Consider the following 27,887-nt stretch of genomic DNA (forward strand, 5'->3'; position numbering starts at 1 on the left):
CAAAAAATATATGCCTTAACATCAAACATACACAGACATCAGTTCAGGGTAAAAAGATGGAGAAAGATATTCAAAGCATATGAAAACCCAAAGCTAGCCGATAAAGTCATTTTAATCTCCCCAAACAGATTTCAAACAAAACTATCTAAAAGAGATAGGAAAAGACACTGCATACTCCTCAAAGCAAAAATCCACCAAGAATATACATTTTGACTCTTTCTGCTTCCGGGTTAACTCACTCATTATGATCATTTCTAGTTCAATCCATTTGTACCACAGTTTCTTTAGCCATTCTTCTACTGAGGGACACTTAGGCTGTTTCCATGTTCTGGATATTATGAATAAGGCTGAGAGAAGCATGGGAGAATGGCAAAGTTGAAGGATCCAGAGGATCCTAGAAACCTACAAGAAGAACATTATGATAGGCAGATTTGGGCCCAGGGGTCCTGCTCAAACTATGGCACCAGCCAAGGACAATACAGGCCGTAAACTTCAAACCCCTACCCAGATCTAGCCAATGGACAGGACATTCTCCACAGTTGAGTGGAGAGTGGGGTCTGACTTTCACACGTACTCTGGTGCCTCATATTTGACCACATCCCCTGAATTGGGAGAGCAGGTGGCACTCAGAAGAAGGATAGCAGGCTACCAAGAAGAGACTTAATACCCTATGAGCATATACAGGGGGAGGAAGTCCCCTTCAGGCACAGTCATAGGGGAGGGGAGTAAAGGGAAAATGGGAGGGAGGGAGGAATGGGAGGATACAAGGGAGGGGATAACCATTGAGATGTAATATGAATAAATTAATAAAAAAAGAAAGAAAATCCACCAAGAAGACATTGCAATTCTTAATATTTATGCAAGCCAGTTTACAAAAGAAACACTACTACAGCTTAAATCACATACTGACCCTCACAGAGTTACACACCACCTGTGGCAATCCATAAAACTAAACAGAAATGCTAGAGCTATCTTACATTATAAACCAAATAAACCTAACACACATGTACATATCATTTTAGCCAAACACAAAAGAATTTACCTTCTTCTCAACATCTCATGAAACTTTCTTCAAAATTAACCACATCCTTGATAAAAGGCAAGTCTCAGTAGGTACAAAAAAGTTTAATAATACCCTACATCCTATCTGACCACCACAGATTGAAGCTGGATATCATCAATAAAAACAGAAAGCCTACAAACTCATGAAAACTCAACAACTCACTACTAAATAAACATTGAGTTCAGACAGACTTTTAAAAAGCTTAATAACTGAACAAAAATGAAAACACAACATACTCAAACTTATGCAATACAATGAAGGTTGTTCTAAGAAGCAACTTCATAGCCCTAAGTGCCTACACAAAAAGTTTGATGAAATCTCATTGTAGTAACTAAACACCAACCATTAGAGATCTAGAACAGCAACAAGAAGACATAGCACCCAAAATAGTGGGTGTCCAGAAACAATCAAACTCAGGTTTATGATCGATTAAAAAAAAAGTACAAAGAATCAATGAAAACCAGAGAGGTAGTTGGGAAATAAATAAAATTGATAAATCTTTAGCTAAATTAACAAAAAAGCTGGAATAAAAAATTCAACTAAACACAATTATAGATGAAAAGGAAGGCAGAACAACAAATACCCAGAAAATCCAGAGTATGATAAGAAACTACCTTAAACCCTGTATTCCACCAAATATGAAAATAAAGAAAAATGGCAAGGGGCAATAACTTTCCTCATATATAACATACCAAAGTGGCATCAGGAGCAGATAAGCAATTTAACCAGACTTGTAACATCTAGTTAAATAGAAGCAGTAATTAAGAGTTCCTTAACCGATAAAAGCACAAGGCCAGGTGATTTAGGTCAGAATTATACCAGATTCTCCAGGAAGAATTACCTCAATAGTCCTCAAATAATTCCAAAAAATACGAACATAAAAACTATTTCCTAATTCTTTTTAAATGGCCGCTATTACCATGTGGTAACCCTAGCTCATACCTAAGCTATATAAAGATCCAAGGAAGAAACGCAATTAAGACTGCTTTCTCTTATGAACATAGATATGAAAACAAAATATACTCAAATATTTGTACACCAAGTCCTAGAACTTATGAAAAAGATCATCCTCCATGATCAAGTAGGCTCCATCATAAAGATGCAAGGATTTTGCAACATATTTAAATCAATAAATCTGATCTGCTAAATAAACAGACTGTAAGAAAGAAAAAACACATGATCTACTAGATGCACAAAAGGCATTGATGAAATCCAAACTATCCATGATAAAAGTTTTGGAGAGACTAGGGATTCAAGGGACATGTCTCAACATAATATAAGCAATTTACAGCAACCATACAGATAACATCAACCCAAATGGAGAGAAACACAGAGCACTAAAGTCAGGAACATAACAAGGCTGTTCACTCTTGGGCTTATACTCAAAAGACATTCCATCCTACAACCATGATACTTGCTCAACTATCCTCATAGTGTTTTTATTCATAATGGCCAATGGAGTATTACTCAGCGCTTTTTAAAAATTGACATCATAAAATTTTCAGGCAAATGGATGGAACTAGAAAAAAATCATCCTGCATGAGGTAATCAAGACCCAGAAAGACAAACATAATATGTATTCACTTACACATGAACCTTAGCTGTTAAGTAAAGGATAATTACGCTACAAGAAGGGCTCATGGGAGGATGCATAGATCTCCCTGAGAAGGGAAAATAGAATATATTGTTCTAGTGGAGGAGAAGTGGGTAGGAATAGGACCAAGAAAGATGGAGTTTGGAGTGTGGGAGGGTGAGGAAGAGAGTACTCTGAGAGACAACTGAAATCAGAAGCCATTTGGGAGACAAAAAAATTTAATTCTATGGAAACTCCCTGGAATCTGTGAGAGTAACCCTAAGGAAATCTCCTACTAATGGCTGATACAGAGCCTGACTTGGCCATCTTATATAACCAAGCAAGGCTCTGGGCATTGGGACTGAGACATCTACCAAGCCATGAAATCTTTGACCTACACACAATCTGCCTTCCCTGCAAGATGAGCTGGTATAACAGTGGTGCACAACTTCTGGAAGTGGCTAACTAATGTTAGGTCCAGCTTGAAGCTCTGGCAATAAGTAGCCAACACCAACATCTGCCTGGATGGCCAGGAACCGGAGGCAGAACAGTTCAGAGACAAAAGATAGAACCAAACATGCCTATCAAATGAAATAAAAAGGCAATGAGACCATTTCTAATGGTATTCTGCTTATAGACCAGTGCCTAGACCAATTGGATGCAGAGGCCCACAGACAAACACTAGTCAGACCCAGAGGAACCCTCCACCTGGAGATGGAGAGGAATGATTGTAGACCTAAAAGGGTAGAGAACATTACAGGAACATGGCCTTCCAAATCAACTAAGGGATCCATAGGGCCTCACAGAGACTGAAATGATAAATATGAACCTTGTATGTGCCTGAGGTAGGTTCTCTGTATATACATTGTGGTTGGGCTCTTGTAGGATGCCCAACAGTTGTCATGGGGACTGTCTCTGACTCATTTGTCTACACACGGAACCCTTTCCCTCCTGCTGGGCTTAATATGAGGGTTAGAGGAAGTCTTTTTTTTTCATTTTCTTTTTCTTATTATTTATTTACATATATATATATATATATATATATATATATATATCATTACACATATATACAAAAAACTACATACAGCAAGAACTATGAAACAGTCAGGAATTATATAAATGTTATATTCATAGTGCTTTGGTTATTTGTATTTGGCACCCTTGAAATAAACATCTTTCCTATCTTGGCGCATCTAAAATTCTGAATATAAATCACATATCTATCATATCTCATTATTATGCACTCAAAACATCTATCTACACCTAAAAAAAACCTTCAACTCCTAAAAAACTAAACTTAATTGTAAAACTAAAATATCTGCTCTTCAACCATGTAAGAGACTTTAGTAGGAATAAAATGTATTACCTGAGTATACAGGGAGTGCGGGTTAGCAGCTTCCCAAATGAGAAGATGACAGGAACAGTTTGCTGACTGAACAGTCACCCAAAACGCTCTATAACTTTGGAGCATCATCTTCAGCCTTCTGGCCCAATACATCTGACAGACATATTAGTGAGGCAGGAACTATTGAGGACTTTTTTATCCTGTCCTGGCAGTTTGTCATCGACTCCGCCTGCTTAATGCCTTAACTGTACTCACAAGGTTATTTTTAAATCATTGGTATAGAATTTTGTATATAGTGCATAGTTTTATTGCCCTTTATTATCCAGGGGCCAGTGACCATCCCTGGAAGGCCCGCCCTTTTTTTTTATGGGAAAAGGTGTAGGAGCGGATATGGAGGAGAGGGGTGGTAAGGTAAGGAATGGGGGGAGAGAAAACTACAGTTGGGATGTAATGTTTGAGAGAAGAATAAAAAAGAAAACAGAAGAATATCTGATTGTTCCAGGCACCTGCCTAATAAGACATTCGTACCACTTCTCTCTCTGAGTGTCAGAGAACATTTTGGAAAACAGGGCAAAATAAATATAGAGGGTGAACTGAAGGGGAAATATGGTGAAATATTTTCTTTGGGCATGTCATAGCCGTTACAATCATGATCTCTTATCAGTTTAGATGTTCTGCACTCAGTCTGCATGAAGCTGGACCTGTGAAGAGTCAGTCATGGGTAGGGGAGTTGTTCACATGTCTTTACCATTTAGGCTATTGCTAGATGCTGGAGGATAGGAAGTCACTTACTGGTGAGCTCACCAGCCTTCAGTTGACAGTTCCAAAATCACAGACATAAGGATGACAGTGGTTAAGCTCAATGGTCCACAAAATAAAGAGACATAAAAAGGACTTCTACTGAGAGTGTGAGGTTGACAAGGTTTGAAGAAGAATGTGGAGAAGAATGGGGTGAGAGCAATCACACTACACGGTGTATGTATATAAACTATCAAACAATACATTGAATTTAAAGTAATTTGAAAGAAACAAATTTCATATTAATATCAGTGTTACTATGTTTAAATAGTTACCTACTAAGTATTTGGGAGGCCTACTAAGTATATACTATGTTTATACTTATCTACTATGCTTAAAGCCCTAGGTTCCATCCCCAGCACCATACAGGCCCCACCCACAAACAGACAAGTACACAAACTACAAATTAAAGCTCACTTTTCATGTATAAATATGTTCCTTTCATGCATTGTTTTAACCAGAACTGTTTTTGCTATTTTAAAAGTACCCTTGACTCTCCTGAAGTGAATATGAAATGCTTAGAATGCAGATATATAAATATCTTCTGCAGTTAAACTTATTTTGTTTCCTTAGAAATTTTGGGAACTATAGTGCCTAATTGTAGTTCTCCCCTGGGACTAATGAATTAAGGAAATAACATGGCATAGCCTTGTGAAATCAATCTTAAAATAAATGAGTTGTAGAATAGATTTTAGAAGATGAATTGCATGCACATGAGCAATTTAATATCTGTTCTATACTATTTATTTACATTTGGGACACCAGGTGGCAAAAGAAAATCTAATACATGCTGGAGAGAAATGCATCCATGCATTTGATGTTCAATTTTATGAGTGAATTTGATAGGGCTAAGCAATTCTCAGATATACGGTGAAAAGTTTTTCCAGGTATGTGTATAAGGATGTTTCTAAAAGGAAAAACATGTAATATATATCTAGTAAAAAATATTTTAATTAGTAGTCAGTAGGTGCCATTCACTGGTCTAAAATGTCTAGGGAGTTGTAGTTGAATGACACAAAGGGGAAGAAAATCAACAAATACTATTTCAAAACCACATCTTTAAAAAACAGACACATGAAATTGGATTAGTCTTTTCATTTTGAATAAAATTTTAGCAAGTGTAAGTTGCACATTCACCAGGAGGCATATGAATACTCAAAATTTGGGGCCAGGAATTCTGTTTCATTGAATTAGCATGAGTAAAATTTTCACCGATATTTATGTCCAGGAATGTCTCTTATTTCATTAACTAGTATATGACATTCCTTAGTTTTAATGTACAGAGCACCACTGTGTTGTGGCTTAACCACTATTCATTTGGGCTTATATTCAACTGAATGTTTAACTTTCTGGTGACATCACTATTCTTTTATTATAAATAAAGCATTAATGTTTGTGAGTTAAAACCCCTGCCATTTTCAAAAGCTCAATTGATTAAGTGGCACAACAGCTAAAGGACATTCATGTACATACTGAATATATCTTTATCTTCGATAATTGTCATCTCAACTTCTTGTCCAGTAATAATTGTGCATGTGAAGGGAGATTGAAGAAGAACACTGATCTCACCGAAGGACGTCTTCTCCTTAAGTTTACCCATATAAACAAGTTTCTTAACTTTTTTCTGAAAAAGATATGTACGATACAGGCTTCATGAAATTAGTCACATAATCATTATTATCAGAAATTAAGTTATTCATAAGCCATCTAGCTAATAGAATTTAGGAATCCAGTTTATTGAAATCAGTTTAAGCATTTATATTACATTTTATATTAAAGCAATAATACATTCAAGGACATTTCAGTATATGCAAGAGAGCTGACAGCACTGTCATATAGTTATGCCACTTTTGCACTATTTTCGTGTTTATTTATTCAAAGTATGTGTGAGTGTGCTGATGATTGATGATAGTGATGGTGGTGGTGGTGGTGATGATGATGATGATGATGATGTTATACATGTAGAGGACTCAGCACAACTTACAGGATTCAGTTCTCTCCTTTCACTATTGGGTCCTAGAATTCAAACTGAGTTTGTTAGGCTTGATGGTAAGCACCTTTACCAGCTCAGCCTCCTAACTTCCCTGAATCTTATTCTTGAATACATTAAGATGTCTGAAAAATGTTGAACTACTTCAAGTTTTCAAATCCCCTAGATTACTACTTTTGTGACAAGCGTGAAATGTAACCATATTTTGTGAACTACCAATTGGGATGAACTTCAGCCTCAGTTGGAATATACAGTTACTGAAATAACTGGGAGAATGAAGAAGAAAAATTGTAGGTATACGTGATGGGGTTAACTGAGACAGAAATTCTCTTGTCTTTGTTCTTTTAATCTGTCACCATGTTTCCTCTTAACTGTGTTGTACATATTACAAGTGTTCTTTCAGTGAGTCATATATCCACCTATTATGTTTTCTTAATAAGAATAATGTTTTTACTTCAATAATCTAGTAATTTATTTCAAATCAGGAGACTCCTACGGAAGACATTATCATAGTATCAGAACAGGTGGTTCTGAAGAGAAGACAGGTTTTTTGGGGAGATCTAATCAGTACTGAAAGTAAGATGATCAGGTAACAGTACGCAGTGAAAAACAAATCTGCCCACAGTGCGGGCATTTGATAGGCACTTGAAAAAGGAGGAAGTCTTCAGTAAATGTATTAAATCGAGTCGTAACAGCTTGAATATTGGCCACTTTTGAAAGTGGTATACCTTTATTTTCAATATCACAAAAAAGTGAGAGTATAAGCTAGTCTACATATTTAATTAAATCCTATTCAGTGGTATAAGAGAAATCATCATTTATTCTTTTTCTGTTACTATGACTCGGTTTTGCCTAGTTTAAAAAAAAAGTGAAAGGAGTAGATTGTGCTTTTGGGTTTTGATGTTTCTACACCACTATATGTATGAGATGTATGTATATATGTATGTATGTATGTATGTATGCATGTATGTAATGAGATATACATTGAATGTCTGTATGGGATTCATACAACTTACACTTATTATTGGTTCTCTTTCACTCTGTATGGCAGTCCTTTATCTAAATATACTTCACTGTCTCCACTAAGTTGTCAACAGGTATTTAGACAGCCTCCAGTTCAGATACTGTGAGGATTAGTGTGAGTCTTTGTGTAGACAGATTTTCATTTCTCACTGAGACTATCTAGAGGGAAAGGTGAACACTATGGAAGTTCATCTTCCCTTCTGTTCTATTGTGGGAGTACCTTACTATACTTTTGCATTCAATTTCTCTGACAAGGACATGAAATATCTTCTACTGTGATTACTAGTCATTTTGCAACTTATAAATCAGCATATTTTACCCCATGTTTCATTTCTGAATCTTACAGATCATTATGAAAATAAACCCAATAAAGATTCACCAAATTATTCAACTATTATTTTCTTAAATAAAACAAGATGATGTTCAATATGCATGAGAAATGCTATATGGCATCCTTATTCATTAGAGTAGTTAATTATTAAAATAAGCAAATAAGTTGACACTCACCACTTTGTTTAATTGTAGACGTACAAGTCCCACAACATTTCTATAAATGTCACAATATCCAGAATTAATAAAGCCCACAAATGAAATGACAGTTCCACTTTCAACTAATACTGGAAATGAAAGAGAGAGAGAATTTATGCTTCTGACATAAAAATCACTGTGAACATTATGACAATAAAAATTAGCCTACATGAATGCCACTTTCCAGATACTACACATGTAGAGAGAATTTTAAAGGTGTGCCTGGTGTGGGTAAATAAATACTGCTATAGAAATAAACAGGCAAAGCTTTGTCAGGAAGGCAGTTGTGTACTAGCATTTTCTAGTATGGGAGATTAAGGGCAATATGGGGAAGCACCCACCTTCATCATTTGATGAATTTTATATTAAAAGTATTTCTAGGTGTTGGAGAGATGGCTCAGCAATTGAGAGTGTCCAGTGCTTCATTAAAGGTTTGGTTCTCATCACTCATATCAAGTGGATCTCAGCCATCTGTAACATCAGCTCCAGGGAACACTAATGTTTTTGGCCTACCCTGGCAACTGCACTAAAGTGTGTTTACACACACAGGTACATACACATCAGATTTAAAATAATTCTAATGTGACATGCTGGCCTAATGTGAAGCCTTCTCAGTTCCCATGTGTTTTCATAAAATTTATGTAACTTCTACAAGCTTTGGCTTTTGGCCTGCTTGCTCCTTGTAGACAGATAAGCAATGTGGAGGAGCAAGGTGGAGAGATAGAAAACCCACAGGATTTTTTCAAAGATTTTTCTTCAAAAGTTTCTTCAAAGCTTCCCATATTTTTATTTTGTGTATCTTTGGTATTTTGGGGGGACAGGTATTCACAGTTACAACACACTGTACTATGTTTAATACTGCTGCTCTTTTACTTTGGCATTTGATAATCTGATCTTTATACAATTTCATGGTTGATTTTCCTTTTTCATTTTAACTTTCAGCATTGCTTTGTAATAAGAAATTTAATTTCCCCTGTGATTGATGTTTCTTTAGTAAATATATAAAATGCACTTTGCTTTGTCTGCCACAAAGTAAATACTATATATGAATTTGTTATTATTACTGTGAATTTTGAACCTTGGGCTTTCTAGAATATTTCAACTGTATCTAGAAACTTAATTTAAAAATCACTGAAGAATAAAAAGTACCATAAGCAAAATCCAGTATAAATTCAAAACTATGAGCCTGTACCTCTGATACTACAAGCCATACATGATACAAAATGCTGTATTTGAAGTATTAAAGTATATCAAAATGACTGATGAGGACTTTTAAAAGAAGTAAGTGTTCTTATAAGATTTGGACTATTAGGTGATTATACCAATCTTTAGTTTTTTATATTTTTAATTTTAAATTTTTTAAAGTGAATGTTCACCTTTTTAATTAATTTTACATACACATTTATATTATTATACACACATTGATGGATGTGTGGGTTTGTGTGTGTGTGTGTGTGTGTGTGTGAGAGAGAGAGAGAGAGAGAGAGAGAGAGAGAGAGAGAGAGAGAGAGAGAGAGAGAGAGAATAAATGACATACCGCAAAACCAACCATGAAACATTGAAACATTCAGGAATTAGATAGGTTTTACATTCATAATGTCTTGACTACTTATATTTGGCAACCTTGAAGAAAACATTTTTCCTATCTTGGAGAATCTAAAATTCTGAGTGTAAATCAATATCTATCATATCTCATCTCTAGTAACTTAAAGCATCTATCTAGGGCTAAAAACATCTTAACCCCTAAACCACCAAGCTTACTTGTAAAACTAAACTATCTGGTCTTCAACTCCATCAGAGATTTAAGAAGGAATAAAATTAATTACCCAAGTAAACAGCAGTTTCCAAAATGAAAAAAAAAATGACAGAGACAGTTTGCTGCCTGAAGTATACTTGTATAATTTACTTATCCTAAATAGCATGCAATAACACCTTCAATGTACTGGAGGTAAATCTTGTATTCTACTTGAGTTTATGGGTACAATATCTCATGTTAGAGTATAAATATATATATTGTGTGTGAAGAATAATTGTAAATTTGAATTCCTATTTTGTGCATACCACACACCTTATACATTTATAAGTTTAGGACTATATTACACTCTGGAGAAATTATATGTTTTCAGAACAACAGAACTGGGTAGTAAAGCTGGATCAGACCTGATCAGATTCATTCCTCACAGCATAATGGATGCTGACATCCTACATCCTTCATGTTCCAGCACCAATTGCTTCAGTTTCTGCTCATCAGAACAGTACAGCTCCCAGCACAGCTACAAAGAAAGCTTCCAATCCCAATTGGTTCAGCATTTCATACTGTCCCACGGAGGACTTCTATTAAGCCTGGATTTTCTCAACATTTAGAAACTGGATGATGCATTCTATTCCTAGCATTTTTAAAGCATTTTCCTCAATTTTATTTGGGCCCCTACAAAGGAATTATTCATCCCAAGTCAGCTAGAAGAAACCTTAAGAGAACAATGCCCCATTTCCCTTAATGGGGTTTGGGTAGGTTTTTGGTTGCTTTCTTGGGACATGGATGTTCATTTTCACTGGGGAGTTTGTTACAACTTATTATTGGTCTTATTAGAGAAAAAGTGAAGTTGGTTCAGGGATATCTTCTCTTTTCCTATATCTTTCTTTCTTAGGTTGGGAGATAGGAATTGAAAAGAAAGAAGGGGGTATATACAAATATATAAGGATGCTATGACAAAAAGCATATTACTGAATCTTCTCAACTTAAGGCCTTAATTGTTACTCACAAGGTTATTTTTAATTGGTTGGTATAGAATTTTGTATATTGGTACAAAATAATTTCAATTTTGATACATTGGTATTGGAATGTTCAGCTTTTTAAAAAACTGTTGATGGATTTTTTTTTATGTTAACATTGTATTATTAGCTTTTACCTAAACTTACAATAAACTAGACTAGACTATAACTCTTTAACTGCTTAATTATTAATTTTTTATTATATGTGCTTTCATTTTTCCATGGTAACCTATTTTAAAATAGCTTTTCATTTTTACAACTCCAATCTTCTGTTATAGTGACAATTTGCTTTTTGGGTAACCTGAATTTTTCTTATAATATATATATATATATATATATATATATATATATATATATATATATATGAGCTTCTTTTTGCAAGTACCTAATTAAGTCATTTTTCCATGTTTCCAACTTTCAGATTATTGTATATAACATATCACACCATTTAATTTGTTGATTTTTTTTCTTAATTTTCTTTTTAGAGAAGAGTACAGTCCCAAGCAATTAGGGAGAGTAATATCAACCTTGTTTATTAGCATTATGAGATCTATAGTCACTGTGGAAACGCAGCTCTACAGATATCTATAAGGAGATTTCTTCATTGGATTAACTGAGGTAGAAGGACTAATACTAAATGTGTGCAGCACCATTTCACGGCAGAGAGTTCTAGACTGAATGACAGAAGACAGGAACTGGGAGGCAATAGTCAGTGCTATATGCTTTCTGATCTATGATGGAATATGACCAGCTGTCCTAAATTTCAAACTCTCACTGACATTCTTTCTGTGGGATGATAGTGTATAACTTCTAATAAACCTCTCCTTCCTTGAGTTTTTGGGGGAAATTTTGTTGCAACAAGACATGTAACAAATCCAGGATAGTCTTGTGTTGACTTTTAAAAATGTACTTTTTTTGTTTTTCCTCATACTTTATGACCACTATCTATATTACTTACTTAATCCTTAGGAAACAAATGTTAAGAAAAAGTATGTGCCAGGCGTCTTGGCACATGCTTTTAATCCCAGCATTTGAGATGCAGAGGCAGGTGGATTGCTGTGAGTCCAAGGCCAGACTGGTCTACAGAGCAAGTCCAGGACAGCTAAGGCTACACAGAGAAACCTTGTCTTGAAAAAATGAAAAAAAAAAAAAGAAAAGAAAAGAAAAAAGCATGATAAATATACCTTAAATTTTGATGTTCTTAATTTTTTGTTTCTACTTGTACTCATATATTTTGTAATTTAATTAATTTATCACCTTGTGAACTGTAAAGACCATATATTATTTTGCAAAGGCTTGAGTTGTTTATAGACTCTGAGATTAGAAGAGCTCTTCATCACTTAGCCATCTCTTCAGATCACAACATGTCACTTTTAAATATTTTTCTTAACTCCAAGGCTGTCCATCAATTACATAAGGTCTACTTTAGATTGCTTTTTGCTGTTTTTATTCTTTATTAAAAATGTTTTGAAACAAGGTCCTTCTATGTAGCTGTATTGCCTGGAATTACTAAATAGTCCAGACTTGTCTTGGCCTCATGGTCATTTCTCCATACATAACAATGAGATTATGGGCATCCCCTGCTGCACTTCATGTGTGCAATCTACCTTATACTCTTCTTACTCTAATTAATTATCATCAGCTTCCCTCCAACCATTCTACTTTTAATAAATTTCATGTCAGATTTACACTGAAGTTGTTTTCTTGATGATGACCATACTTAAACTATTGTGACCAAAAATATTTTAATGTGTACATTGATCATATGCAAACATATCTAACAAAATATTATTGAACAAAAATTTAATATCATGGGCTACGGATGTAATTAAGTGGTAGAATAATTGCTGACTATGCTGTAGGGTGTAGTCTTTGATTCCTCACACTGGAAAAGAAATAAACATGTATTCTAATATATGGAAGAATTATATACACACCACAAATGAACTTATCCAAGGTATACCATATTAGTACAACGTTCAAAAATATATTAATGTAAGTAATCAGATCAAGAGATTAAAGCATACAAAATTGTGTCAATAGACTTAGAAAATAACAATTCAATATCTTCAGCTAAATTTTAGCCCTTTTGAAGAATACCCTGCATTATCATGACCTTACGTTCAATCTCTAGTACCACAAAATAATAAAACAAAGTTTTAAAAACTTCAATAATTAATCAAGACAAAAACTGGGGAAGGGGACCTGTTGATATGGAACTCTGCTTTTTGGATAGGATATGGCTATTACACTCATGAACTCAAAAAAGCTGTGGCTACCTACACAAGTTCAATCCAGCTGAAAGTTCCAACTCAGGTTTGGGGAGGAAGAGGTTCCTAGGTTCCACCCCTAGCTGAAAAGCTATTGGCAGTTGATGGCTACTAGAACACTGAAAGTCACTTTTCTCTGTAGAGAAAGAGGGAGGTGACTGATTGCCTTAATACCAAGAAGGTGACCTAACATGTTTGAACATTGGGCAGCAACTCTTGACATCAGTGAGTTAAGACATAAGAAGAAAAGAAAAAGAAAAAAAGAGGGCCAGCATTTTGGAAGGAATAATGTTGGGACGTTCCAGTTGGAATGGGAGTGAATATGAGCATGATATAATTTACTACTATAAATAATACAAAGAATAAATATAAATTAATATCATTTACATCTACAGCTCATCTGAGTGAAATATTTGCCTCATAAACTAATAAAAATATACAAGTGAAGAAATGTAGAAGTGATGAATGTGTAAGTGAATGTACAAGTAATAAATTATATCATAGAAGTTGTAAAGAAGTGGAGAGATATTTACATGAGTGAATAGAAAGATACACTATTGTTTTTAGGGCTGTTTTTTCCCTAAATTATATAGAGACTTCGTAATGACTCATTAAAACTAATAATAAATGTGAAAAGTAAAACCATAACATAAAGTTGGGAGGGATCTCATTAAAACTCCAGTTATTTTGTAGATACTAATTGACTCAACATTTCTTAGAAAGACAAAAGAGATATAGAAACATCAGCAAAATACTGAAAGAAAAAGAGCAAAATATCAAGAATTCTTATACAGCCACCTTCGTCAAAATGCAGTAATGTTACAAGAAGAGGCACATACAACAATGGAATGGAACAGGTATAAGACAAATGAATTTACATATAATCAAATATTTTTAGACAAAGAAACAAAATCCAAATGCTGAAAATATTCGACAGACTACAAATTAAATTCAAATACCAACTTTCCACTCTTCATGCAATCAGGATGAGTCACAGACTTACATATAAAAGGAAAACCTAAAAGACTATGAGTAGAAAGTGACCACAAGAATATAGAACCATAAAGGCAGAAATGCCAATGTTTGAAGAAACAGACTTACTCTGTGGTTCATCATGTCATATGACTGTTAGAACGAAGAAGCTCTGTATAACGAAACTGTATCTACCACTGTAATACCAGTCATAGAAAAACACGGTAGCCATGGAGCACAGAACCATTTTAATAAAAGAGATTTTTATAGGCTCATGTAGTGCTCTGAGAACAAGGAAAGTAAGAATAGAGACACTTGCATTTGAAACATGATAGTTCCCACATATTACTGAAAGCAATACTAATGATTTGTATGAAGGTGAGATAAACCTGTTTTTCTTATGACCTCAAGTGTGGCATCAGAATGGTCTTGTGGGAAAAGGTGATGTTAATCCACGGAAAGACAAACCACCTCATGCGGGAGCTTGATTGGTCCTAGCTGAAAAGATCCCGTGAACAGACTCTGGGAGGAGGTATATAAATGAGCCCAAAACTGGAGGCAGGACTTTTGGAGACTTGGGATAGTTTGGCTGTTCATCGCTCCACTTCTAGATGCTCCTAGAGAAAACTGCTTGAGGAAAGGCTTCAGGGCTCTGGGCTCCTGCTGAGGTTCAGGATTCTGGTTATTCCAGGTTCCAGCAGAAGAAATCCTGCTGGCAATGCCAGGAGAATCATTCCTCTGAACTGATATCCTTACGACTTTGTTATTCTTTTTTTTTTTCCTATTACATCTCAATGGTTATCCCATCCCTTGTATCCTCCCATTCCTCCCTCACTCCCATTTTCCCCCTCTCCTATGACTATGACTGAGGGGGACTTCTTCCCCCTGTATATGCTCATAGGGTATCAAGTCTCTTCTTGGTAGCCTGCTATCCTTCCTTTGAGTGCCACCAAGTCTCCTCATCCAGGGGATATGGTCAAATATGGGGAACCAGAGTTCACGTGAAAGTCAGACCCGACTCTCCACTCAACTGTGAAGAATGTCCTGTCCATTGGGTGGATCTGGGTAGGGGTTCGAAGTTTACTTCATGTGCCCTTGGCTGATGCCATAGTTTGAGCAGGACCTCTGGGCCCAAATCTGCCTTTCATAATGTTCTTGTAGATTTTTAGGACCCTCGGGATCCTTCTACGTTATCATTCTCCCATGCTTCTCTCATCTAGAGTCCCAATAGGATGTCCTCCCCTCTGTCCCAGTTTCCTGGTAAGTGAAGGCTTTTGTGGGACATGCCCCTTGGGCTAGTGTCCAGATATAAGTGAGTATATACCATTTGAGTCTTTCTGCTTCTGGGTTAACTCACTCATGATCATTTCTAGTTCAATCCATTTGTCCACAAATTGCAGAAATTCCTTGTTTTTAATAGCTGAATAATATTCCATAGAGTATATGTACCACAGTTTCTTTATCCATTCTTCTCCTGAGGGACACTTAGGATGTTTCCATGATCTGGCTATTATGAATAAGTCTGCTATGAACATGGTTGAGCAAATGTTCTTGTTGTGTGCTGGAGCATCTTCTGGGTATATTCCAAGGGGTGGAATAGTGGGGTCTTGAGGAAGCCCCATTCCCAGTTTTCTGAGATAGCGCCAGATAGATTTCCAAAGTGACGGTACTAGTTTTCATTCCCACCAGCAGTGAAGGAGTGTTCCTCTCTCTTCACATCCTCGCCAGCATGTGGTGTCACTTGCCCAGGCCTTAATGACAACAATTAATAAATGGGACCTCATGAGGCTGAGAAGCTTCCGTAAGGCAGGATACACTGTCAAGAGAACAAAGCGACAGCCTACAGACTGGGAAAAGATCTTCACCAACCCTACATGTGACAAAGGTCTAATTTCCAAAATATATAAAGAACTCAAGAAATTAAACACCACCTAACCAAATAACCCAGTTGAGAAATGGGGCTCAGAACTAAACAGAGTATTCTCAACAGAGGAATATCAAATGGCTGAGAAACACTTAAAGTAATGCTCAACCTCCTTAGTCATCAGGGAAATGCAAATCAAAACAACTCTAAGATTCCATCTTACATCCATCAGAATGGCAAGGATAAAAAAAATTCAGGCTTTGTTATTCTTTAATCCTCTTTTTTTCCCGTTGTTTTGGTTAGTTGGGTTATAAGGGACGTATGCTCAGTTAATAAGTTCATAATCAAATATATTAGTTAAAAAAACGGAGCCTACATTTGTAGATAAAAGTAAGTATAGTGTGCAGACAGGTACATGGGAAGAGACAAAGATAAATTACAACTGTTTTAAATCTATGGTATTCTACAAAAAACCATTTTTTAATGAAAGTAATCTTAAGCAGGAATTCATCAAGATCTTCAAGAAATTTCTCTGAGATTACATTTCCTAGTTTATATGAATGCAGTTATATAAGTATACAAAACAGCATCATTGTTTCTGCAAAGTTTAGAATATCTGTTAAAGATGAAACCTCCTAACACACAGATTGTGCTTATGCTTCAAAGTATCATCACTTCCGTACACCAGATGTGATGCAGATTACAGATGGACAGAATCAGATATGAGGTGGGACCAACAAGGGGCAGTCACATAGGAGACAGAGCACAATCAAACTTAAGGGGGGAAACTCCTGTTTACTTGTGGCTTTGTGCTTTAATGGAAGACCTCATTATAAGCAGACTTTTCATACCAGAATCACACTTGCACGAGGCATGTACATTTTATTGTCTGCATCCTTTTAAGAGACATGCTTTCCTTTTTGGCATTCTAGTGTTTCAAGAAGGATTTATCACTGATTAACAATAATTTTGTGTCTGCCAGAATGAATTGTTAAGGGCAAGTTTGGACTCAAGGCCGATCACTGAATCATACAATAATTTTCTTGGAACAAGCAGGGTATACACAGTGTTAGCTGGCTGTGAAAACTCTAGGCTGCATCTGAGTTAGAGAGGTTTCCAGGATAGAAGTCAATCACAAAGCAAAACAGAACAGAGAGGAAATATAATCTGAGTGACCGTTCAATTTAGGCATCTCTGAGGATGATTGCCAAAAACACTCAGTTCTATAAGCCAACACTTGTTCTTTATTAATTTCTCCTCCCTCTGTGAACTTGATTTCTGTTCTTCACAAATGCACAGATGTTAATAAGTCATGTTAAACCTAGAATTTGTAATGCCTTCATGGACTATCTACTTACTAATCAATTAGGTATATAATAAAGATCAGACCTCCCACAATTTTCTCAGAGGGCATTAAATTTCCTAGTGTTTTATGAAAGTAATCATAAACATGTAAAGAAGTTCTACTTTAAATTTGTAGATGTTGCTTTAAGGTTGATGATACTATAATTCATAATGTTTACTGATGCAAATATCATACGTTTGCATAGAAAAATTACTGAACTTATATTCACCATGTGTTTTAGTAATTGAAAATAATTGTGGCATTTTATTTAAATTTTAAGCATTTTTTAAATGTAGGTTGACCTATAACTTTCCATATAACTGTGGCTGGCTTTGAATTTCTGATCCTCATGCCTCCACCACCTGAGTACTGGGATTACAGGAGTTCACAATTACACTTGATCATTTACTTTTTAAGTGAAGAGAAATCTAACTTTATATCTAAATGCCAAGGTATATAATGTTAACAATTACTTGCATAAATAGGAAATACAATTTTCTAAAAATATATAAGACTAATGAAGATTATTTGTGGAAATAGAGGTTTAAATGTAGAGGAACATAGTTTTTCCTTAAAAAAAAAAAAGAGCTTCAGCAGTCACATGTTCGTTAAGTGCAGGGAATTTGACTGCATGAACATTCCATTATTGGGAGGTACTAAATTGTGTGCTATTTGTATGCAAGGGACAGGAAATATTAAAAGCATAATAATTTTTATTTTATTTTATTTTAATTGCTATCTAGAAGCTATCTTTTAAAAATCAGCAGTAGTATATTTTTTAATCTTACAGAATTTGTTAATACATTGTTCATCTGTCCTTCAATAATTAAAACGGGAGGGATAAAACAAGTGAGAAATGAAACCATTATCTTCTGCAAATACTGTCTAGATGCATCCTACATTCTGAGTATATCATTTGTCATATTGAAAAATAAATTCAGAACAAAATTCCACATCTTCATCGTGTGTAATTGTATTGGTTTTCTGCGGTTCCTGTAACAACAAAGTAAGAACAAAACATAGCAAACACATCAAAACCAAAAAGCTATGATCTTGAGTTCCTGAGCCTGGAACTCTGAATTTTAGATGTCAGTAAAGCTTCACTCCCTTAGCTTGATGCAAGGGAGACATCAATCACCTTTCTCTGCTAGTTTCTTCCGGATGTGACAGAATTTGTCATTTGGCCATATCAGTCTGGTCTCTGTCTGCCTTGTTTGCTCTGATTACATCTCTATCAGGCATTTCTCTGTAGTTTTCTTTCAGACTATGTATTATGGTATATAATACCCACTTGAAAACTCAGAATAAGTTCTCTTGATAACATAACTTGCCATATAATATAGGAATTGGTCTTTTGGCAAATATGTTAGAATTGCTATTTCTGTAATTAATGTATAAATGTTTAAAGCCATTTTTCTTAGTAAATAGTAAAAATCATACCAGAAAAAATAAGACTTTTCAAAATAAATTATACACTAATATTTTTGATGAATAGAAACAGAAACCTTTTCAATAAATTGCTTAAAAACATAATTCAGGAATAATCAGTAAGATTATCCACCATGATCAAGTTAGTATCATCTCAAAGATACAGGGATGGTTCAACATAGTGAAATCACAAAATGAAATCTTCCACACAAATTAACACAAAAACAAAAACCACATGATCATTTTATTAGATGCAGAAAAATCCCTAACAGCATTCAATATTCATTCATGAAAATTTTCTGGAGACAATTTTCCTGCAAAATAAAAGCAATATACAAGAAACCCAGAGCCAACGTTATCTTAACTTGAAAAAAGCTCAAAAGATTTCCACTAAAATGAGAAATACTGTCCATTGGCTAGATCTGGGTACAGTTGAGTGGAGAGTGGAATATGACTTTCACACAAACTCTGGTGCCTCACATTTGACCATGTCCCCTGGAGAGGGAGACCTGGTGGCACTCAGAGGAAGGACAGCAGGTTACCAAGAAGAAACTTGATACCCTATGAGCATATACAGGGGGAGGTAATCCCCCTCAGGAACAGTCATAGGGGAGGGGAATAAGGGGAAAATGGGAGGGAGGGATGAATGGGAGGATACAAGGGATGGGATAACCATTGAGATGTAACAAGAATAAATTAACAAAAAATTAAAAAAAGAAAGAAAAAAATGAGAAATACTGCAAGAATTTCCAGTTTCCTCACTCCTTGCCTAAATAGTACTTAATGTCTTAGCTAAAACAATAAGACAAGTGACATATGAAAAGGATACAAACAGCAAATCATCTTGGTTTGCAGATAATATGATTCTACACATAAAAGACTAACGACTCGACCAGAAAAACCATACAGTTGATAAATATACTCAACAAAATAGCAGAAATGAAAATCCACAGAAGTCAGTAGCCTTCTTACATAGAAAGGAAGCATGAAAAACACGCCAAGAAGGAAACCAAGGAAATAATACCATTAAAAATAGTCTTTTTTTAAAATTGTGACTAAATCAGACTAAGGAAGTAAAATACTTTCCATTAAAGATTTTAAGACACTGACAAGATAAGTTGAAGAGGGAGAGACCTGACATGTTCACTGATTAATGGATTAAAATTGTGAATGTGGCTGTACTACCAAAAGCAATTTAAAAGTTCATACCCATCAGAATTCCAGTAACATTATTTACAGAAATTGAATAAATAAAAGCAACTGTAAATTTAATATGGAAACAAAAGAATCAGGATAGCCTAGACAAATCTTAATAATAATAAAAAGCTGTGGGAAGTATTGTCATCACAAACTTAGAAATATGGATAATAAAAACAGAAGGTATTGATGTACGAATACACTTTAATCAGTGGATAATAATTCAGGACTCAAATACAAAGGGAAAATCCACACTCCTTCAGCCACCTGATTTTTTGAAAAAGTAGCCACAATTCACACTGAAGAAAAGGTAATTATCTTCAACATATGGTGCTGTTCAAACTTAATAGAGACACCTAGGAGAATGTTTGCTAGTCTTTCTGGACTGACGTTAACTCAGTTGGAATGATTATTTCCACCTCCTTATATTTAGCTACATACTTATAATTTCATTATTCTTTTTTTAATTTTTATTATTAATTTATTCTTGTTACATCTCAATGGTTATCCCATCCCTTGTATCCTCCCATTCTTCCCTCCCTCCCATTTTCCCCTTATTCCCCTCCCCTATGACTGTTCCTGAGGGGGATTACCTCCCCCTGTATATGTTCATAGGGTATCAAGTCTCATCTCGGTAACCTGCTGTCCTTCCTCTGAGTGCCACCGGGTCTCCCCCGCCAGGGAAAATGGTCAAATATAAGGCACCAGAGTTCGTGTGAAAGTCATACCCCGCTCTCCACTCAAATGTGGAGAATGTTCTGACTATTGGCTAGATCTGGGTAGGGGTTTAAAGTTTACCGCCTGTATTTCCTTGGCTGGTGCCTTAGTTTGAGCGGGACCCCTGGGCCCAAATCTGCCTTTCATAATGTTCCATGAAAGCCTTCACTTACCAGGAAACTGGGACAGAGGGGAGGACATCCTATTGGGACTCTATGAGAGAAGCATGGGAGAATAGCAAAGTAGAAGGATCCAGAGGGTCCTAGAAACCTACAAGTAATATCATTATTCTTAAAAGCTCAATAATATTCCATTGTCCTCAATACACCCAAATATGCCACATTTTCATTAACCATTCATCATTTGATTGAAATCTAAACTATTTTCATTTCCTTGATATTATGAATAGAACATCAGTGAACATGGATTAGCATGTGTCTCTGTAATAGGACATAAGGATCTTTGTGTATATGCCCAAGAACAGTATAACTGGTTCATATGTAAGATATGTGTTTAGCATTTTGGTTTCAATAGCAGCGTCCAGTTTGCAATTCCATAAGTTCTCTTTAAGTGTTCTTCTTTGCTCATATTTATGCCAGCGTTTTGATCATTTGTTCTTTGATTCTTAGCCTTTCTGATTAGAGCAGGAAAAAACTAAAAGTAGATTTATTTGTTATCTCCTGATGGCTAAGAATGTTGATCATTTTAAAAAATGTTTCTCAGCCACTTCTATTTCTTCTTTTGAGAACTCTATTTAATTCCATGTTCCAATTTTAAATGAATTGTTGTTTAATTTCTTGTGTCCTTTATATGTTTTAGACACTAGTCATCTAATGGAGAGCTGATAAAGATCTTTTCTGTGGCATAGTTCTAGTCGCAATATTTTCAATACTAAGTTAGGATTAAGCTCCTATGGCTTATTTATAAGGATATTAGTAAGAATTATTTCCATATATTTTGAAACTATTCAAATGTAAATATTCATCGGCCATTTCTATCACTAATTACAGCTCCAGTAAAAATTTATCCCATCATTATATAAGAAACTTTTTAAAAATAGAAGAGGAAAAAACAATATATGCTTCATAGGAACAAAATGAAAGTGATTGCTCTTGGTGGCCTCAAACCTGAAATTCCAGTCCTTCAGAGGCTGGAGGATCATGAGTTCCAGACTATTCTGAACACATACATCTCTCTTTAAGAAAAATAGGAAAGGAAGGAAGATACAGAGGAAGAGGGAAAGAATGATTCTTGACAGACAATGTAAAACACTAGATTGCACCTAAGTAATAATGACAAAGATATTTATAAATAAAGTAATGAAGATATTCAGAGCCTTAATTGTATCCACCAGTGATCAATATTATCATAAGTCCATAAATAAGTACTGATAGATAGTAAGTTTGAAAATGAGTATATCCCTATCAGCATATGTAAGGGCATTTGCAAATGTCAACATCAAAAGCAACTAGTGTTTAAATGGCCAAAGGGGGAAAAAAAGAAATGAAATCATCTTTGTTTAAAGTTCCACAGTTTAAGAAATGCAAGATTCATAATGAAAGAAATGAATTTCAAATGTCTATATATAAGCCACTCAGGAAACTCAGTTTCAGCTTTGGGTTTAGAGATTTTTTTCCCAGGATCATATAACCAATGGCTTGAACGCAAAACTACACAGATAAGGGGGCTATGTGGTTAAATGATTCTAGAAAATATTCTATAAAAATTTGTCCCACCTCCATGGGTTCGGATAAGAGCATAGGCAAGTTTCTTTATCCCTGTGCTTCCAAAGCCACACGGTAGATGATTGGAGTATGTTGGTGGGCATTTGCAGACTTTTTCATTTTTCCAGGAACAATGCAGTATGTTTGAGATTTAAAACCAAAAGAGAAAGGCATACTCGAGCGTGCCTCTGATCTCAGTATTCCAGAAGCTAAAGAAGGGGTGCCTCACCTTTGACCATATCCCCTGGAGGGGGAGACCTGGTGGCACTCAGAGGAAGGACAGCAGGTTACCGAGAAGAGACTTGGTACCCTATGAGCAAATACAGGGGGAGGTAATCCCCCTCAGGAACAGTCATAGGGGAGGGGAATAAGGGGAAAATGGGAGGGAGGGAAGAATGGGAGGATACAAGGGATGGGATAACCATTGAGATGTAACAAGAATAAATTAATAAAGGAGGAAAAAAAAGAAGGGGATCTTGAGCTTGAAGATAGTCTGGGCTAAAAAATAACCTAAAACTCAGCCAGGACTAAATAGCATGTTATTGTCTCAATAGTGATGATGATGAAGATGATGGTGATGATGATAAGCACGGTGATGATGACAAAGAAGACAACAAGTGAATATTGCCAGGAAATGGTATTAAAATTCACTAGAAATATATGACAAGTCATATTGTAAACAACAAACCTAAATAATCAAAATGCCTGTCATATTAACTTTTCTATCATTAGTCATCATTGCCTTTTGTGCCTGTTCCTACATGAAACAATTTCCAAACCTTTTGTTTTTGTGTTTCTCTATCCTTTCAACTGTTATTGATATCAACCAACCTGAGTTTTTCTCTTAAAATTTGTACTTCTTTATGTCTCTTTGTTATCAAAATACTTTTCATTTTGGTAATATGTATAAAATAGGTCCCTTCAATTAACTGTATTGCATTGAAAAAAGCACTCGGGTTGGGTTGTTTTGACTGAGCCTTCTTTTGGCAGCAGCAGAGAATGAACTCAAAGACTTGCGCTATGTACATAGGACACACTGAGTTATAGGCAAGCCCTTGAGTTGGGTTGTGTGATCAGCTCTTCTCAGTTAAGATCTGACAATAACACCATTTTCCTTTTCTGCCTGGATGATCATTCCCGTTCACTTTCTAAACATGGCCAAACAAACAAATCTCAATTTTCAGTTTGATTTTACTGTCTGTTAGAAAGCAATCAACTAATATTTGCCACAGTAGGTCATACAGCACGAGCTATTAAACACTATTTTAATGAATGATATTTGTAATGCACCTCATCAGTTTTAAATTACATTCCATATATTTTTCAATTACTAAATCTTTATAATTAAAATCAAAACTCTGTAGTAATTAGTACTTTGTCATTACTGAAATATTTTATTTTAAGTGATACTAAAATACATTTTATTTTACTGCCATAAAAGCAGCTAGCATAGCATTTCAAACTCAGCAGATGTTCAATAAAAATATTAATTAACTAACTCAAACGGTGATATTCTGACGAAACTTCTATGAAGGTTGTCTTTGATGAAATGGTAACCTAACTCATAACTCTTGATTTTTAGGCATGGACAATGGACTCCCATCCTAAACAAAGAAATAGGTTGGTTGCTCCAGGAATTTCACAAAACTAGATTTCAGCAGGACTCACAATAAAAAGTACACAATGTCCGGAGTGGGAAAGGGTGATAAAAGTAGAGAATCCCTGGAGGGAAACTCATTGCTGTTGCTTAGTTTCATCACTGTGGTGCAAAAACTGAGCCCCACCACTATGTGCTCCTCACCAGGACTGAGCCCCACCCCTACATGCTCCTCACCAGGATTGTTAAAAAAAAAAAAAAAGCTGTCCCTCAAGTCCCTCCAAATACTACTGAAGATCTCATACTGTATACATAATGATAAATTTTCAAAAAGAAATAAGTAATCTAGTACGAGTTAAATAAACCAAATGAAAAGGAAGTAGGACATTTGATTAATTCTACAAATTTTTTTACTTCTTGTGATTTCATATTGAAGACAGACTTTCAGGCACTTTTATCATTAACACCAATGCAAGTGCTTATGTTACTTATGATCATCTCAAATCCAATTAGGTTTCATCTTCCTATACAGTGTTTAAATATTGTGGATTTTCAGAATTCTTAATGGGCAATGTGTTACAATGAAAGAGCTCTCTCTGATCTCTTGTAATGACAAAACAGTAAAGTAACTATTTGTTTGTATAGACAAATTTGGGAACAAAAATTACATTTGCAGTCTTAATATTCAATCAGCACAATTAATTCTTTGGGAAAAAATGTTCTTTGTGCTAAAAGAAACTACATGAACTGGCCAGCATTGAGTTTAATTATTTTCCTTTCAGGGTAATAAATCATAGATTTTGACTAAACAAAACCACTGCCATCACAGCAGTCATTCATCAACAAAATTTAAAAGACCTACAAATCTTAGGTACACTTTTGTCTCTTGAAAAAGAAAAGGTAATGAGTCAATTCCAGAAAAATGTGAAGCCTAGTTGGAAAATTGTCCATAAGCCACAAAATTTTAAATAGTGTGATGGCTTCTGAAGTAGAGCAGGGTGTGGAAAATGTCAACCCATGGGCCAAATTTGGCCCAACATCTATGCTAAAGAACTTTCAAGGTAAAAATGGTTTTCACACCTTTAAAATAAGAAAATGGTTATGCAATAAATAAATCGTATGCAGTCTACATTTAAAAACAATTGTTCTCTGATTATTTCCTGAATGATTATAGATATCTAAGATACTAAATTAATATTGATTTATGTGAGGAAAGACATAGTAGTTATAATCTAAATTGGTACCCCCACCAAAAAAAACTGATAATGAATGAATTCAGTTTAATGAAAGTTTGGAACCTTTGAAAAGTGGAAATAACAAGCAAAGAGAATCAGCGAAATAATGACACTCTGACAACAACTTTCAATGACTGTGACAGGGTATAAATGAGAAGACAAGTCACACTAAAATGTGAAGCAAGCGATATTTAATTTATATTTAAAACTTGAAATTTTACTACCAATAAAGGGGAAATGTGCACTATTTCAAAGCAGATGACTACAAAGAATATTGAAATATCTGATAGTACAAATAAGAAAAAGCAAAAAAAGAGAAAAGACTGTGAAGGATGTAAAGTGGCAAAGTACTAGCATAAAACAGGAGATAGGAGGAAAGTTTGAAATTGCTCAGAGAGAAAACCTGATCATGTGCAAACTAACATCATTGGGACACACAGGTGCTTTCACATCAGGAATGATAATGGAAGACAGAGATAACGGTATGACACTCAACATGTACAAGCAACATGATCAAATGCAGATCCTTTACACGCCAGAGATACCTCAAAAAAGAAAATGACAGTTTTTAGAAATAATAGAGGAATATGTATTGCCAGTATACCCTCTAAAACCATAAAGAAGGCTTTGAGTCTCAGCTTCTGTTTGGAGGCATTGCTGGGTGAACCTTACCAGAGGACAACTCTGCTTGACTTCTGTGTGCAAGCTGGCAGAGTAACCTTAATAATGACAGGGGTTGGTTCTCTCCCACGGGGGTATCTTGGGTTGGGACAGGCATTGGTTGGACCTTTCTTAAATCTCTGCCATATCTGTTCTAATATATATAATTGTTATCCCCTCACCTGTATCCTCCCATTCCTACCTTCTTTCCTTTTTCTGCCCTATTCTCCTCCCCTAGACCTCTGACAGGGAGGGCCCTCCTACCCCACCATTGAACCACCGCCTATCAGGTCTCACCATGAAAGCCTACATTCTCTTCCTCCCTGTGCCCCCATGGTGTCCCTGCCAAGGGGAGGTGATCAAATCGGGAGCACTGTAGTTTATGTCAGAGGAAGTCCCTGCTCCCCTCACAACCATGAAGAATGATCTGTCCATTGGTTATATCTGAACAGGAGGTCTAGATTCCCAGCATGCATTGTCCTTGGCTGATGCAATAGATTGTGCAGGCCCCCATGGATCCAGATCCACCAGTCTTGATGGTCTCCTTGTGGTGTTCTCTACATCTTACAGGCAGGGCTCTCTGAGACGTAGACATTTTTGCCATCTTTTCAATTACTTACCCCTAGCAGGACTGACTTCCCAGGCCAAATGGGAAGAGGACACAGTTTGTCCTGATATGACTTGATGAGCTGGGGTGGATGGGAAAAATAGGAGAGGAGGATAGGAGCGAGGAAAGGAGGGTAGGACTAGGAGGTGAAGAGAGATGGGGCTACAGCAGGACATAAAGTGAATATAGATTATAAAGAAAGAAAGAGTAAAGAAGCTTCTTCAACCTGAAGTAGGATGTCTCAGATGGTATAGTAGTTTGAAACTACTTGACACATCAAAAATTTACCATTAAAAGTAAAAAATAGAGATGTAAAGGACAGGGCAGACTAATATTTGTATTTTTACCTAATTAAGGAGTTATTGAATAAATAATAATGTACAAGTGTTGACTTTCCAACAAATAAAATTGTAATGAAATATGCCAATAGCCACATAGAAAGCAGACAGGGAAAACAGATTATTGAAGAGCTATGATACAACACCTCAGAACCACAGAGGAAAACTAGGATGGCTAGAAAATGATCTTTAAAATCACAGAATACAATAAGCACTATAAAAGTATTTTTTCTTCTTTTGTATATTTTTCAGAGCTGCCTGGTTCTGACTAATTAATGAGTACTGGAATTAAAGGTGTGAGCTACCATGCCAGGGTCTTTCTTTAGAAATTATAAAAATAATATCAATAATAAGTTATTTCATTTTTTACATGTAAAAAAGCAATATGAATGAAAGCAATAGTATGCAAAGAAAACAGAGTTATAGAATAACATTTTAGATGCGTCTAGAACTAAGGACAATTTAGTATGTTAAGTTAAATTGTGATAAATACATTAAGCATTACGACAACAATTAAACAGACAAAAATAGCTGAAAGCCATTAAAATAGTTAAAATGTTACATTATTAATAATGACTTAGTTGAAGACAGTAAAGGAAGCATGCAGGCAAAGAAAGTAAAAGTTCCAGTATAGGGCATAGGATATCCCACTTCAATGTGTGGATCAATAGGTTCCAAGAGACACTCCCAAAGCAAACAGGCACCTGCCATTTTTCTTGGCTTCTTGATAGAACTTGAGGGTAAGACCCTAACTGGACTCAGTGAGTTCAACAACATAAAAAGAAGACATTAAATTAAGAAGACAGCATGGTCAAAGGAAGGCAGCCAAGGTGTTGGAGAA

At 35.5% G+C, this 27,887-nt stretch overlaps 1 protein-coding gene across 1 annotated transcript in view; it reads right to left on the reverse strand.

The window, feature by feature from the left end:
* CNBD1 (cyclic nucleotide binding domain containing 1) overlaps nucleotides 1-27,887 on the reverse strand; it is a 320,137-nt gene that overhangs the window by 75,724 nt on the left and 216,526 nt on the right. The window contains exons 9-10 of the mRNA XM_084793629.1: nucleotides 8,300-8,409; nucleotides 6,253-6,403 (exon numbers count right to left, since the gene is read on the reverse strand). Of these exons, the coding sequence (XP_084649755.1) occupies nucleotides 6,253-6,403; nucleotides 8,300-8,409 (261 nt within the window). The remainder of the gene's footprint in view (nucleotides 1-6,252; nucleotides 6,404-8,299; nucleotides 8,410-27,887) is intronic.

The sequence above is a fragment of the Acomys minous genome, assembly GCF_964271855.1.
Source record: "Acomys minous genome assembly, chromosome: 1".
Lineage (NCBI taxonomy): Eukaryota > Metazoa > Chordata > Mammalia > Rodentia > Muridae > Acomys > Acomys minous.